This window comes from Bufo bufo, chromosome 2 (genome assembly GCF_905171765.1).
Source record: "Bufo bufo chromosome 2, aBufBuf1.1, whole genome shotgun sequence".
Classification (NCBI taxonomy): domain Eukaryota; kingdom Metazoa; phylum Chordata; class Amphibia; order Anura; family Bufonidae; genus Bufo; species Bufo bufo.
The window spans coordinates 505184791-505200217 of NC_053390.1; the positions used below are offsets into that span (position 1 = coordinate 505184791).

At 39.9% G+C, this 15427-nt stretch overlaps 1 protein-coding gene across 4 annotated transcripts in view; it reads right to left on the reverse strand.

Annotated features, from left to right (window-relative positions):
* Nucleotides 1-7306: 7306 nt before the first annotated feature.
* The window catches only part of SPPL2B (signal peptide peptidase like 2B), a 59750-nt gene continuing 51629 nt past the window's right edge, over nt 7307-15427 (reverse strand). Inside the window, exons 14-15 of one of the 4 annotated variants that reach the window (XM_040417831.1) lie at nt 12746-12906; nt 7307-7758 (exon numbers count right to left, since the gene is read on the reverse strand). In XM_040417831.1, coding sequence (XP_040273765.1) covers nt 7444-7758; nt 12746-12906 — 476 coding nt within the window. In that variant the 3' untranslated portion in view covers nt 7307-7443. Of the gene's footprint in view, nt 7762-12681; nt 12907-15427 lie in introns of all 4 variants that reach the window. The other 3 variants (XM_040417830.1, XM_040417832.1, XM_040417833.1) reach the window with 3 other exon arrangements.

A 15427-nucleotide genomic window follows, 5' to 3' on the forward strand; every position in this document is an offset into this window, starting at 1 on the left:
CAAAAATAAAATGAGGAAATGAAAATATATTAAATCGTAAAATACAGAAACTGCCTATACAAAAGTCTCCTGACGGCTAAATTTAATGTCAACTCTCTATTGATTACTGTGGATCTCCCTGCAGTACAAATACTCTGTATTCTCCACACTATTGGCTTTAATGATACTGCTCTTGAATGGTTTTCTTTTCACATCTTTAACCACTTCTTCATCGTCTCATTTTCTGGATCTACTTCTACTCCGCTGGAGTTTCTCAGGGTTCAGTCATAGTGACATCCCCCCTGCACTACTACTGCACACACAGACTGTCCACTGCCCATGCAATACAATTTAAACATCACTCTCACCAACAAACCTCTCCAAAGTGCTACATGGTGCATCACTAGCAGTGTCTGCTGAGGCCATTGATTGGCTGCAGTGGTATAATAACCAAGAACAGTTTACCTGTCACTTTCAGTTCAATGGGGACCACAGTGCATGGTGACACTATATAAAGATTATTATTGTCTCCTTAGACTATTACCAGCAATCTATAACCATGACATATCAAAAAGGAAGGCAACTTTGGTGGGGGTCTGACAACTGAAACCACCTGGTATAATGAACAAAGGCATATCAGTGCTGGTGTACTTGACAGCATATGTGTCATCACCTCTCAATTAAAATCAATTATGAACACCTAAGCATTGTCGCATCAACAGTCTATTCCATGTGTATATGGGGCTGTCAGACTTTACTTTTTGAGGGAAAATATATAGCTTTAAGAACATCTATAGTCTCATAACAAAGAGAAGGCATTTCAACACATAGTTTGCGGTGTATGAATGAGAACACAGGATACAACTGTATCCAGTCTAGATACAAGCACTATGGGGGGCATTTATCAAATACGGTACACCAGATTTGTGGCATAAGAACTTTGCAAGTGCAACACTTTTTGCAACATCTGGTGAGCTTTGCCACTTTCAAAAGTAGAGTGAACAGTTGGTTGGGATTAGAGATTAGAACAGTGTTAGGTCTTATTTATGGGGTGCAACTTTTTTTAAAAAGATGCATCTCCACAACAGGCAACCTCCTGGTGTACTTTTACAGACATAGGTTGTACAAATTGCACTTTTCATAAATTTGGCACAACCTCACAAAGCAAAGACAGACTTAAAACTGACATCAAAACGACCGCAAGTGATAAACTCCCCCTTTGTGTCTGCTTTTGTACTGCACACAGAGTGTGCACACATGCCCTGTTATTTTGTTTTATAGGATGTGCTTTGTTTTTGGAATTCTGCCTCCTCTGATTTTTTGGGCTTGAGCACAAGAGGAGAGCCATATTAGTGAAAGGCCGTCTATAAGAGGTTGCCTTGCCAAGGCAGATGTGCTCAAGTTTTTTTTTTTTATCAAAGTAGCTGCTATTGACCTCATATTCATTTATATAGAGAATACTCTGTTAGCAACATTTATAATCTACATATTGAGTGAGTGCAGTTATATCTTGTGTTTGTCTTTACGTAGATGCCACCTTTGCTACAGATTGAGAAATTTCTGATGTGCCCCATGTTATTACTTAAAACACCTCAGCCAAAAGGCAGTACACCATGTAAACTCAGAATGCTAAAGCACATCGCACATAAACAGTCTATCCTCTGTTAAATCAAATTTCACTGCCATCTGATGGACAAATTTAGGTTTGGTGGATGCCTGGAGAACACTGCATAGCACCATAAAATGGGCATGGTATGGATGCATTTGTATGCTATGGGCAACTAAACCAGTTTTCTGTTACACCAGTTTTAATAAATCTACCCCTAACTGTCCAAAGACTGGGCCTAACTGTGCAGCATACATATGGTTGGCATGGTGTTATTCTTTTCAGGAAAACAGGAATAGATTCCTCTAATGCATTCAGGCTTTCCCTGATAAAAATACAAGGAAAAACCAAGGAAGGAGGAAAGTCAGCCTAACATTCTGGACTGTAATATAAGGTGAAATGAGTATCAAAGGTGATTCAGCTGCTGAATGTAGTCTGAAATAGATTCTAAATTCACAGATTATCCATCATAAAACATAACCTTTATTAGGATTTCTATTAAAACCCCCTAAGGAAAACAACCCAAAATAAAATTAGACACTGTTATCACGGTCAGATGTAATTTAGTTAATCGTCTTGTATGTAGGGTGAAGATGAAAAACTCGGGTACTATCCCTATATCGGAGCCTGAGACTGTATACCCTGCCTAGAACTTCAGAATAACCGATTGGGGCGATCCTGTATCATGAACCTCCCGATTACCCTAGGACGGCCCTAATTCGGGATAGACCTATAGAGATGACCTATCACCAAATAATTGACCAGACTAACATAAGTACAAAAAATAATAAACAAAAATGTGCACTTGTGATAAATCAAAATGTGAAACACAATTACCGCAACTAAAACTTCAATGGTACAACCATACAATCAAAGTTGTCCATCCATCTATGGTTGTGATGGTTGTTGGTAAGATAGTATATGTATAGTTTATTAAAATACCAAATCTCTTTATATACAGTCAGGTCCATAAATATTGGGACAGATACAATTCTAAATTTTTTGACTGTATACACCACCACACGGTGTGCTTTAACTGCAGACTGTCAGCTTTAATTTGAGGGTATTTACATCCAAATCAGGTGAACGGTGTAGGAATTACAACAGTTTGCATATTTGCCTCCCACTTGTTAAGGAACCAAAAGTAATGGGACAATTGGCTTCTCAGCTGTTCCATGGCCAGGTGTGTGTTATTCCCTTATTATCCCAATTACAATGAACAGATAAAAGGTCCAGAGTTCATTTCAAGTGTGCTATTTGCATTTGGAATCTGTTGCTGTCAACTCTCAAGATGACCTCCAAAGAGCTGTCACTATCCGTGAAGCAAGCCATCATTAGGCTGAAAAAACAAAACAAACCCATCAGAGAGATAGCAAAAACATTAGGCGTGGCCAAAACAACTGTTTGGAACATTCTTTAAAAGAAGGAACGCACCGGTGAGCTCAGCAACACCAAAAGACCTGGAAGACCACGGAAAACAACTCTGGTGGATGACCGAATAATTATTTCCCTGGTGAAGAAAACACCCTTTACAACAGTTGGCCACATCAAGAACACTCTCCAGGAGGTAGGTGTATGTGTGTCAAAGTCAACAATCAAGAGAAGACTTCACCAGAGTTAATACAGAGGGTTCACCACAAGATGTAAACCATTGGTGAGCCTCAAAAACAGGAAGGCCAGATTAGAGTTTGCCAAACAACATCTAAAAAAGCCTTCACAGTTCTGGAACAACATCCTATGGACAGATGAGACCAAGATCAACTTGTACCAGAGTGATGGGAAGAGAAGAGTATGGAGAAGGAAAGGAACTGCTCATGATCCTAAGCATACCACCTCATCAGTGAAGCATGGTGGTGGTAGTGTCATGGCGTGGGCATGTATGGCTGCCAATGGAACTGGTTCTCTTGTATTTATTGATGATGTGACTGTTGACAAAAGCAGCAGGATGAATTCTGAAGTGTTTCAGGCAATATTATCTGCTCATATTCAGCCAAATGCTTCAGAACTCATTGGTCGGCGCTTCACAGTGCAGATGGACAATGACCCAAAGCATACTGCAAAAGCAACCAAAGAGTTTTTTTAAGGGAAAGAAGTGGAATGTTATGCAATGGCCAAGTTCCAGACTTCAGGCTGTAATTGACTGCAAAGTATTTGCAACAAAGTATTAAAAAGTGAAAGTTTGATTTATGATTATTATTCTGTCCCATTACTTTTGGTTCCTTAACAAGTGGGAGGCACATATGCAAACTGTTATAATTCCTACACCATTCACCTGATTTGGATGTAAATACCCTCAAATTAAAGCTGACAGTCTGCAGTTAAAGCACATCTTGTTCGTTTCATTTCAAATCCATTGTGGTGGTGTATAGAGCCAAAAAAGTTTGAATTCTGTCGATGTCCCAATATTTATGGACCTGACTGTATGGTCCTCAGCCCCAACTCGTTTCGCCCTGTTCAATCTAGGGCTCCTCGGGGGACAAAAAAAGGGGCACACCACAGTCAGTGTCACCAACACATATTCAGCACAGGTCTAATACATGGTTAATCATGCCCCGGGTGTCAAAACATTGACGATAACAGCTGGGTACAAAATGACTATGTCCAGATTCAAATATGTGCTGAATGCATTTCTAGATCACATTGTTTGTGTAAGCTAGTTAATTGCCGATTACATATTCTTTAAGCTGATTACATATCCATAAGTCAGAAAGGTAAAGTTGACTACAACTCTGCTCCCTACGACATTAACAATACAATTACCCCACCAATATGATCACAAGTGTGACTATATGAGACCCAATGAGCTCTCTAAGTTGATTTTCTGCTGATTATAGGTATAGATATAAAAGAATATAGAGCTTGGCACATATGTTCCTTCATCCCTCCAATGGATGTATTAAAGCCAGGTGCAGTAGTCATCCGATAGTAAATACTAGACATCAAAGGATGATATACTGCATATACGTGTTATGGGGTATTACCCCACAACCCGCAGTGTCCCACAGCTACAACACACTTTTGGCACCTAAGTCATAAAGGAGTAGATGCATGTTATAATATCAGGTAGTGGTTTGTTGTTGGTTAGTGCAGATATTTTATTGCACACCACTAGGCGGTCAATCACATGCACCCATACTGCAAACAATCTACAGGAGACCGCTATAAAACAACTAGATGATACTAGTCTTGGCCAGTATGGCCGGTTACTTGTGTGCCGCCAGGGATGGATGCATGTTGTCACAGCGGGAGACCTTCAGGCAAAAGTCCGACATGATGTAGAACGGACGCCAGAGTAACGGTAAACCCAGCGTGTCAGATGAAGTGGAGGGCCTTCCACTCCATCTGAATAAACTATACATATACTATGTTACCAACAACCATCACAACCATAGATGGATGGACAACTTTGATTGTATGGTTGTACCATTGAATCTTTAGTTGCGGTAATTTTGTTTCACATTTTGATTTATCACAAGTGCACATTTTTGTTTATTATTTTTTGTACTTATGTTAGTCTGGTCAATTATTTAGTGATAGGTCATCTCTATAGGTCTATCCCGAATAAGGGCCGTCCTAGGGTAATCAGGAGGTTCCTGATACAGGATCGCCTCTGTCGGGGCGGCTATTCCGTCTTTGTAGGCAGGGTATACAGCCTCAGGGTCAGATATAGGGATAGTACCCGAGTTTTTCATCTTCACCGTAACTAAAAGACGATTAACTAAACTACATCTGACCGTGAAAACAATGTCTAATTTTATTTTGGGTTGTTTTATTAATATAATTCCTAATAAAGGTTATGTTTTATGAGGGATAATCTGTGAATTCTGATAACTATATTACCTCCATGATTACACCCTTTGATGGGTAATTGTCCTAGCTGTGAAGTCTGTAATAGATTCTGGAATTTTTTATATGGATTATTAACATGAAATTAAAGGTGGTTTAAGTTTTCACCTATTTAATGCTTGTAGATGCAGGGGTCCTTTTTTCCACCCATACAACAATTTTGACCAGTAGTACAACGGCCTTTGAAACTGAAGGTATGAAACAAAGGTAGAGATCACTGTCTGGCACAGAACTCACTTGAGCACAGCACTGCCAACCTCTTTATTTGGGATCATTTACACAGATAGTATCTTAGAAATGGGTCCTAGGTCTTAGTGCACCCTTCAAAAACCAGATCAACAAGTTCCAGAAACGGCCTGAAAGGGAAAGCCATCCTTTCAATTTCCTTGGCAACAGTTTAAACACATTAGTCTATGGTCATTTTTGTTTTTCCTATGGCTTTAATTCCACTGTATCCCACTGGGACAGACAGGGTTTTCCAAATATCAGAGCTTAACCTGAAGTTAAAATAAACTAGCTGGCTTCAGATTAAAGATATGGTCTTTAAAAAAAAAAAAAAAAATTTCTTTGGTCAAACCCAGGAGACAGAGAGGTGTCCGCCACTCTAATATGTATTAACTGAACTGATCTTACTTTTATATAATACTTTGTCCCCTAACCCGGAAAATACTACTGAATAAACAAGAGTCTATTTCTAGAGGAGAGATTCACTTCTACAATCTGCTACATTATATATGAACTACTGACCGTACCCGGTGGAGAATAAAGCAGTACAGTAGCTTTTGTGAGAATTTATTTTCACTTGTTTTCTCAACCTATATGTTCAGATGTCAGAGTACAGGAGAAGAGACTACAAAGCAGATAGTTTGGAAGAACGGAAAAAAATGGAACACCATGACCAATAAATCGACCAGTTGACCAGAGCAATGGAAAGGGTGACAACCCTATACAGAGTGTAAGGTGTTTGACAAAGACTACAGAGTTTTGGAAACTCTAAGTATTGCAAAGGTCTGCACAAATTCAATTGTTTTCAATGTAAAAAAAAAATTCTAACCGACAAAAATACTTTAAAAAAAAGAAAAGCACTAAAAGAAAAAAGTACAAAAGAAAAAAAATTTCTTTATTTACAGTCTCCTGCACAACTGAAGTAGCTGAGAGTTAACTAGTTAAATTACAAGTGTGATAGATGAAAAAGTAACATCATATGCAGTGTGTATGAACAGACATACACACGATTATATATAGTGAAAATTGTTCTTTTTGTAAATGCATTTAAAGAAAAAATAATAATAAGTTTTCTAAATATGATAAGTAACTATATGGTTCCAAAGTGTCCTTTAAGGAAGGAAATATTTCTCCCATTTCATCTGCAGTACATGTCCTGTAATACAGAAAGATACCGAAGAGGCATGCGGTTACATTGGACTATCATGACAAAAGTTCATTCCAATACTCCTGCTGCCAGTCACCCTGTGTTTGACTGACCGGATGGCACCATAAGCAGCTTTGTGGAGGTAGCTGGGCAAACAGGCTGTACTCCTGGGTCATTGCTTTCTGAGCAAGCACTTAAAAATAAGTCAGTCAGTGTAAAGGACAATGAGGGGTTTCATTATGTCACATTCATTTTTTTTTTTACTGTGACTGGAAATCTCTCTCCTTTACTATAAGGCTATAGCTGCTTTATTAAAGATATGAGGTTTCCACTCCACACATTCCTTACATTACTTATTGATTTTTTTAAGGGATGACATTATTTCTTTGTACCGTACTGAACTTGTTACTCTTTAAAACTTGCCTGCATGACTAGAATTATATATTGGATAATGCCATCATAAGTCAAACTTTAAATGTTGTGGTAAAGCAAAGTTTTTCTGAATTAAGTGAAGAGGGAAGTATATATCAGTTACATTCCTCGCAGTATGACCTGGTCCTGTCTGCGTTGACCCACCTTTGGAGAGAAGGGTTTCAATGTGGTCCTGCCTGTGTTGGGGATAAAGGTGTGCAGCAGTGGCTTATTCAACATTCTGATTTATAGCTTTTACTGAGCTATCTGAGATGGCACGGTCTACGCCCTGGGTCAGCTGGTTTTCTACGGTTCTTGCAGATCCAGAGTTCAGTTGCTCTTCTTCCTCGGTCTTTACCACAGTCCTGTCTGTAGCCAGGCACAGCTGTCCATCCACAGGAGATCTAGTAGTGTCTTCTTGCTGTGGCTCTGTGGCAGGGTCGTGGTTGTGGTTTGCTGCAGGATCTTTGATATCACTGTGCTGGCTTAAACAGGCTTCTGACCCAATAGGAGCGATAATGGGGTTAGGATCTGGTAGGTCTTTCTGCTGAGAAAAGAACAAGAATATAAGTACTATACATACTATAAGTACTGCAATTAATGCTGAAGAACTCGGATGGGATTTTGATTAGTACACTTGCTTACTGGTTTTGTGCGCAGGATTTTAGGACTATTTTTGTTTTAAACATTTTTCTGTTATAATTTCACCCATTTCAGTTAAAGCCACTGATCTTACATTCTGGGTTTGAAGGTAGAACTAAGATTTAAATAAATACTTGTACACTGTGATATAAAATGAAAACTGCCAGCTAAGGCTTTGCTATCTACAATAGTCCTTCAAATGTGGATGCATGTACTGCCCATGTATACATGCTCTCTCTTCAAGAGGTTTGTGTAACTAAAACTTAAATCCCCCCCACACACACCATTTATTAGAAATGTTTGTAACTTTCCATGCACAAGTTATTTGCTTTCCAAAAGGCGTCAGTGTCTCCTGCAGATGCTTTTTTGATTGTGATAATAAATTCTGGATTTTTTATGGGAGAGTTGGAGATTGTCCTTTTTCTTTTGCCTATGGACTTGTTGCAGACTCCGTAATCCTCCCTGTACCCTACCAATTACCTGAAGTACCTAGATCGTTTGGCTGGCTGAATTATTCTCAACTTTCCAATATACAGGCATCCTGGTGTCACCAGCGCCAAAAAATATATAATAAATAAGGTGGGACGATACCAGTTATAACATGTCACCACCTAGTAAATAAACTTAATACACATACAACAGAGAGGACATATATGCAATAATTCCATGTAAAATGCAACAGGATGGAAGATGACAAATATGAACATCATACAAGATTATTAAGACAGGAGTTACATGTGCCAGTCCAAATAATAAATGCGCTGAGGTAGGATACACCACATCTATTAAGAGGTTCAGGTAAAGGAGTTCAGCAGCTATGAGCAGGTGCAAATTCGTGCTGTACCTTAGGGCAGCTTCTGGCATAAATGATAGAGAATCCATTGGGCTGTGGGAGGCCATGCCCCCTTCTGCTAAACCCGCACATTTTGATATTTTTTATTGAAAAGGTATGACTAGTGTAATTTCCCAAAAAGTTGTAAATTTCTTTGCGAAAGTGATGCTTGAGCAAAAATTTTGCAGCTTTTTAACGGCAGAAAACTGGTCCAACGTGTTTCAATTTCTTGCCTTCCTTGAGGCCTCCATACACATGGCCAAACAATTGAGAAAGTACTGGGCAAAAATATTCAGTTTACCCAATCATTCTCACATCTGGGAGTTCGCCATAAACATTAGTGTCGGGCCGAGCCCACAATTCTCGGCGGGTGCAGCTGACAATACACTAATGTGTATGGGGCCTTTACAATCTTTGCTTGCAGGCAGTGAAAGGGAAAAAAATCTTGTTTAAAAAAGACCAAAAACCCATACAGAATAAATATGTCTCACAGCTAAGATTGGGTAGACAATTCTCTGAGAGCTAAACAGCCTAGATTCAAGGTTTGCTACATTTTTACCTCCAATGTGGTGTAGAAGCAGTATTATTTTATTATTCATTTCCCATTGCTTATGTAGTTGCAACGTATTCCGTAGCATGATATCCTGTGCAATGCTCTCATGCCTGCTGTGAGTGTGAAGAACTTAAACAAGTCTTCCTATGATCACTGCTATACATGCAAAAATGTTCTCCTTCCCAAAAAATGCCATGAGGTTACTTCAGTAAGGGTACTTTCACACTTGCGGCAGAGAATTCCGGCAGGCAGTTCTGTCGCCAGAACTGCCTGACGGATCCGGCAATCCGGAAGAAAACGGATGCATTTGTGAGACGGATCCGGATGCGGATCAGTCTCACAAATGCATTGCAATACCAGATCCATCTTTCCTGTTGTCATCAGGAAAAACGGATCCGGTATTTATTTGTTTCTCATTTTTAAAGGTCTGCACATGCACGTGTTCATAATTTTTGCAGTATCTTCTCCGGCTAAAAAATTTAAGAGGGACTGAACTGATGCATCCTGATGCATATGTAACGGATTGCTCTCCATTCAGAATGCATTAGGATAAAACTGATAGTTTTTTTTCCGGTATTGAGCCCCTGTGACGGAACTCAATACCAGAAAACAAATCGCTAGTGTGAAAGTACCCTAACAATGAAATACAGTCACTGCAGAATACAGTAATGATACGGGGTATAAAAGGGGTTGTCCCATCAGGATCTAATAGTGAATATGAATAGCATAGAATTTGCCATACTAGCCAGAAAGGAGAGCTAAAGGCTGTCTCATTCTCTGGAGGACTCAACACAAACATGTATTGCATGGTCATCCATCTTTTTGAACAAGTGCTTATAATACTACATTTTCCTTGTAGCTGCTGCTTTGACATAAATGTCTGCCGTCCCACAGCGTCCCCTACCAATAGCAACGTTTCCTCCACCTTTGTGACTCCTGGACCTGTGGCCAGCTTCTACATTTAGGAAGGATGATAAATCAATTTTTTTATATACATTACATACATCTGAGAATCTATGTTAATTTTGAAAGGTCTTGTCTTCTTTTCTGAATGCATTTTTTGCAGATACTGTAGTGCCATAGCAATAGGTTATCGATTATCTCTATCTGCTGACATACAAGTAAAAAAAAAAGAAAGGCAATATGACCAAAACAAATATTAGTGATCATATATGTGCCTTTAATTATTACTTCTTAACAGTAATCCCAATATATTTAATATATTTTATTGTTTTGTAGAAAAACAGGCCCCCAAAGCTGGGGCCTTTCTGTAACACATACAGAATCTGTATGATGGAGCCATTTATGCGGTGTACAGATACTGTGCTCTATAGAATGTGCTGCAGTGAGCACGGTGCTGGCAGGAGCGCATATCGCTGACAGGCCTGCATAGCATATTGATGGAGGGATGCCCTGCACCGACGTGCTATGCCAGGCATTAAGCAGAGTGCAGTGACGACTGTCAGGAGCAGCGATGTGTGCTACTGCCAATCCTGTGCTCACTGCATCACATACTGTAGAGCACAGAATCTGTACACTGCATAAATGGCTACAGCGTACAGATTCTGTATGTGCTGCAGTGAGAAGCACTACAGAAAGACCACAACTAGAGATGAGCGAATGATTCAAAAGTTTGATTCGGCAGCTTCGGCAAATTTTACAAAAAAAATTTGCTTCATGAAGAGACACACACTTCTCTATAAGTAGTGGGTGCAATGACAGGGAGCGTTGATTACGCCGCTCCCCGTCATTGTACCCCTCAGATGCAGTGTTCATACATGATCGCAGCATCTGATATAAATAACAGTGTAAAATAAATAAAAACAAAAACAAACTTACCTAATCCATTTGCTCGCAAAGGAGCGCCCACCGCCATCTTGCTTGAAGATCTGGGATGAAATCTCACACGATGGCGGCGGCCAGCCGGTTGCGAGCAAATGGATCAGGTAAGTATGATTTTTTTAAATTTATTTTTATTTATTTTTGGACACGGGATCTCTTTCTTTCATCTATTCTATTCTAAACTCAACCTTCTCCGACACTAAATTGGCATTCAAGTATGATTGGGAATTGGATCTGGGAGAGACCCTTACACTGGAGCAATGGCATGACTTGTACACTGACCAGAAAAGGAAGCTGACAAGTGACGTTAATGGAGAATTCTTAAAAGTACTTAATAGAGTATATATAGTATGGTCTAGATTACAGCAGAATCTGCCTTGTTTTTCAGCTGAAAAACCTATAGCATGGAAAATTTGCGATCTACACTACTCATGAACAGCGCCATCCATTTGATTCATAGTCTTGTCATAAGACTCTGAAACCAATATGGTGCTGTTCATGAGTCATGAACAGCGCCATCTATTGGTTTCATAGTCTTATGACAAGACTATTAGACAATGAGTCTTATGACAAGACTATTAGTCTTGTCATAAGACTATGAAATCAATAAATGGCGCTGTTCATCTTGTTGGGGCGCTAGTAAGTGGAGCACCCTGCTCAACAGAGTCCACACACCGTGTAGCACTCAGCCTTTTGGATGGAAAATTCACGATTAGAATATTCGCGATCTACACTACTCATGAACAGCGCCATCTACTGGATTCATATAGTCTTGTCATAAGACTATGAAACCAGTAGATGGCGCTGTTCATGACTCATGAGTAGTGTAGATCGCGAATTTTCCATGCAAATGGATTTTCAGCTGAAAAACAAGGCAGATTCTGCCCATTTGCATGTCTTTCCCATATGCCCATGTTTATGCAAATTAGTTTTTACATGACAAAACTGTATAGAAAGGTTATTGAATATTATGTTAGGACAATCAGAAAACTTTTTGTCACCCTAACGATTATTGATCTAGGTGCGCAAGTCCACCCAAGCCATCCAACAGATGTGAAGCAACTTTGAGGCTTACTGGTTCTCAGTCAGATGAGAGCTGGTTTGGAATGTCTCATAGTGCACAAGGCTGCCATTGTAAGGTATGCTGACTGTTATCTGTCTCATGGATAGATGGATGGCTTGTACATACCTGGCTTTTGGCATATAGCCTTTGTGTGGTTGTCTATTGTATGTCATAGATAATAGGAGTCCAAGACGCATCCAACTGTCCTCTTAATGTAGTTTCCAAACCATTTTGATGGGGTTTCCATCAATTTCTAACCTTTTTTTGTGAACCAGACACCCTCTTCTCTTCCAAGCAGGGGGTGCCTGGGGTTCTCCCATTGACTTCCATTGTGCTCGGGTGCTCGGTAGAGCACACAAGCATACCGATGTGTTCGGCTAGAGCACACAAGCACTTTGGTGCTCAATCAACACTACTGTCAAGTAAAACAAACATCACATCACTTTTAATAAAGAGAGACAATATAATACAGGCCAGGGCATGAAACAAAAGTTATTTGATCCCACTTTGTTAATTCATCAAAGGTTTACTCAACTTTGTCTTGAAGGAATACTAATTTTAAATCCTTAATCAGATAGTCATATCAAACTGGTATTCACCACAAAGCCGCTGCCAGTCCAGAACAAGGGAAGTTCCTTCCGCCAAAGGGCCACAGCCAGACTTGTGAGGAGGGTGCAGGGGACTAGGTAGAGGAGAGCAGGTTGTCCCCTTTGCATAAGAGCTAGTGCCACAAAAGTCACAAGCAGACCTATTCCATAGGCTGTGAAAGGAAAGGAAACAAATTTAGATGCTACCTTAAATTAAATGGTTTGGCCCATGAACATTTTACTTGTATTTACAATAAATTCATCAATCTTTACAACAATTATTTATCCACAGGATTACTTATCCACGTGATTACTGAGGAACCACTCACTGGCACCTCCACTAGAACAGGGGTCCCTGGGTCCCCTGAGTGACTGAAGCGGTAGTATGCATGACCACTGCTCCTTTCAGTCCCATGGGACTGCTGAAGATAATAAAGCACTGTACTCAGCAGTCCCACAGACACTGAATAGAAACAAAGTCACACAAAGGACTTGAGGACCCCTGTTCTATGATAAGGGGTTCCCAGCAGTCAGACCCACAGAGATCATACTTTTATTGCCTAGCCTATCCAGGGAATGAGTATCTGATTTGCGGAGGTCCATTCAGCTGTTTGAGAAAGCCTCAGTGCTCCTAACCCTTCTTGCTGCTTACCCTAGGCCAGTGACATCACGACCAACAGTCATGTGACCTAGGCGCAGCTCAGCCCCATTCACCTGCATGAAGCACAGGAGCACCGGGGTTTTTTAAAACAGCGGATTAGCCGGAGTCCTGAGTGTTGGACCCCCACCGATCAGATGCTGATGACCTATAGGTTAGGTCATTAGTTACAAAGAGTCGAATAACACCTTTAACGTTTTGAAAGAAGCTCTTTTTACCAGTTTTGGGTTATGAAAATGATGGTCTTACCCAATATTTTTTTATGTATTACTTAATCTGCCAGTTTGTTTGAGGGATTCATTCGTTAAAACATTACTCTCAACTGATCTCATATGGAATGACTAGGGTGAGACTTGGTGCATGAAGAAAGTATATGCATGAATGGACTTGGGTTCGCCAAGTTCAAGCATTTCTTCTTATCTTCGCATTGCTTTGCACATGAACCTTACTAAACTCCCCAACTGGGATTCTATTATAAGGCCTACTATACTGGGAGGGAGATGTTGGTTTGACAGTTTAGAAGCTTAGTTTTTATCTGCTTCTTTCATTTTTATTCACTTGGCACAGAAGACTTGGGAAGTGGTAAGAAATATTTTGAAGGTGAAGGGTTTTTCTGCTTACTCTCCAATTTTTGGCACTACTCATCACAGGCAAACTTATGACTTACAAGACTTATTGAATATTATTATAAAATAAAACATACGTATACTGCTGAAAAAAGGGAAACAAAACCCCATAAAAAGGCACCCTGGTGTCACCAGCGGCAATATATATATATATATATATAATAAATAAGGTGGGACGATACCAGTTATAACATGTCACCACCTAGTAACTAAACAGAGAGGACATATATGCAATAATTCCATGTAAAATGCAACAGGATGGAAGATGACAAATATGAACATCATACAAGTCAGTAAGAATTCAACATATAAATCATACAATGAAATGTGCAATAGCAGAATCCCTTCAAAATTAATAACAGAAACTGCATCCATATAATAAACTATACCCTGGCACATGTTGTATGCTTAATGTGGCGTAACCAGGATAAGAACCACCTCGATGCACGTTTCACCCTCTGTTCTCGTCAGAAGGCATGTAAAGAATAAAATGACGGTGTATATATACTAACTATGGGGTGGCATCGGAACATAAACTCAACTGAACTATGCAAATCAGCATACCCCCCTGATGATGCAGGCCCCACTGCATCACGGCCAATGTGACGACATGACGACATATGCAAACAAAGCCGCGTGTCACTATGGCATGTCCCGTACGGTGGAATGCAGAGCACCACAGACATGCGCGTCTGTGCACAAACAAAATGTGTCAGTGAAAATAAATATACGCACAGGAACACCTGAAATGATTAGCAGAATGCCAATCAGATATTAAGGATAAGTGCATTGTCAGCTATTATGTGCCAAAATACTAGAATTATCCTCATGTCTAGAAAATTGATCACAACGGTTTGGAAAAATGCATGTCATCTATCACCAAATTCCTAGAAAATGGCCACGAGCCATATGATCCTATATGAAAAACTTGCTTATATTAAGAGGGAAATATGCTCCACTTTCTATGGCATTTGGAAACCATGGCTCGGGTCAAGGTAAATGACCTGCAAGCCATGCTACTAGCTATCGCAGCTAAGTGGATTGCCCCCAATCCCTCCACTGGTCAGGTATTTCTTTCCAGAATGAATGACATCATTAGGTTGGAGCAAGAAGTATACCTTAAAAGGAATCGCTTATCGAAATTTGGAGCAATTTGGGGTAGGTGTGTAGATACTCCAGGATTACCAACTTGGGCACTTTCTGAGATCAGAGCCAGAACGCTCCTACACATGGGGTTCCCTATGGTAGCTAATTCTCTACTTGCTGTGAATCGGGATTTGCACTGTTCCCTTGGCGATGGTATTATTTTTACATGCTAGATATCTCCTGTGTGGGGTGGGGGGATTCTTACCTGTCCATCTTTATGGATATCTGAGTAGTACTGCTATTCATTTAATGATATACCTTCTG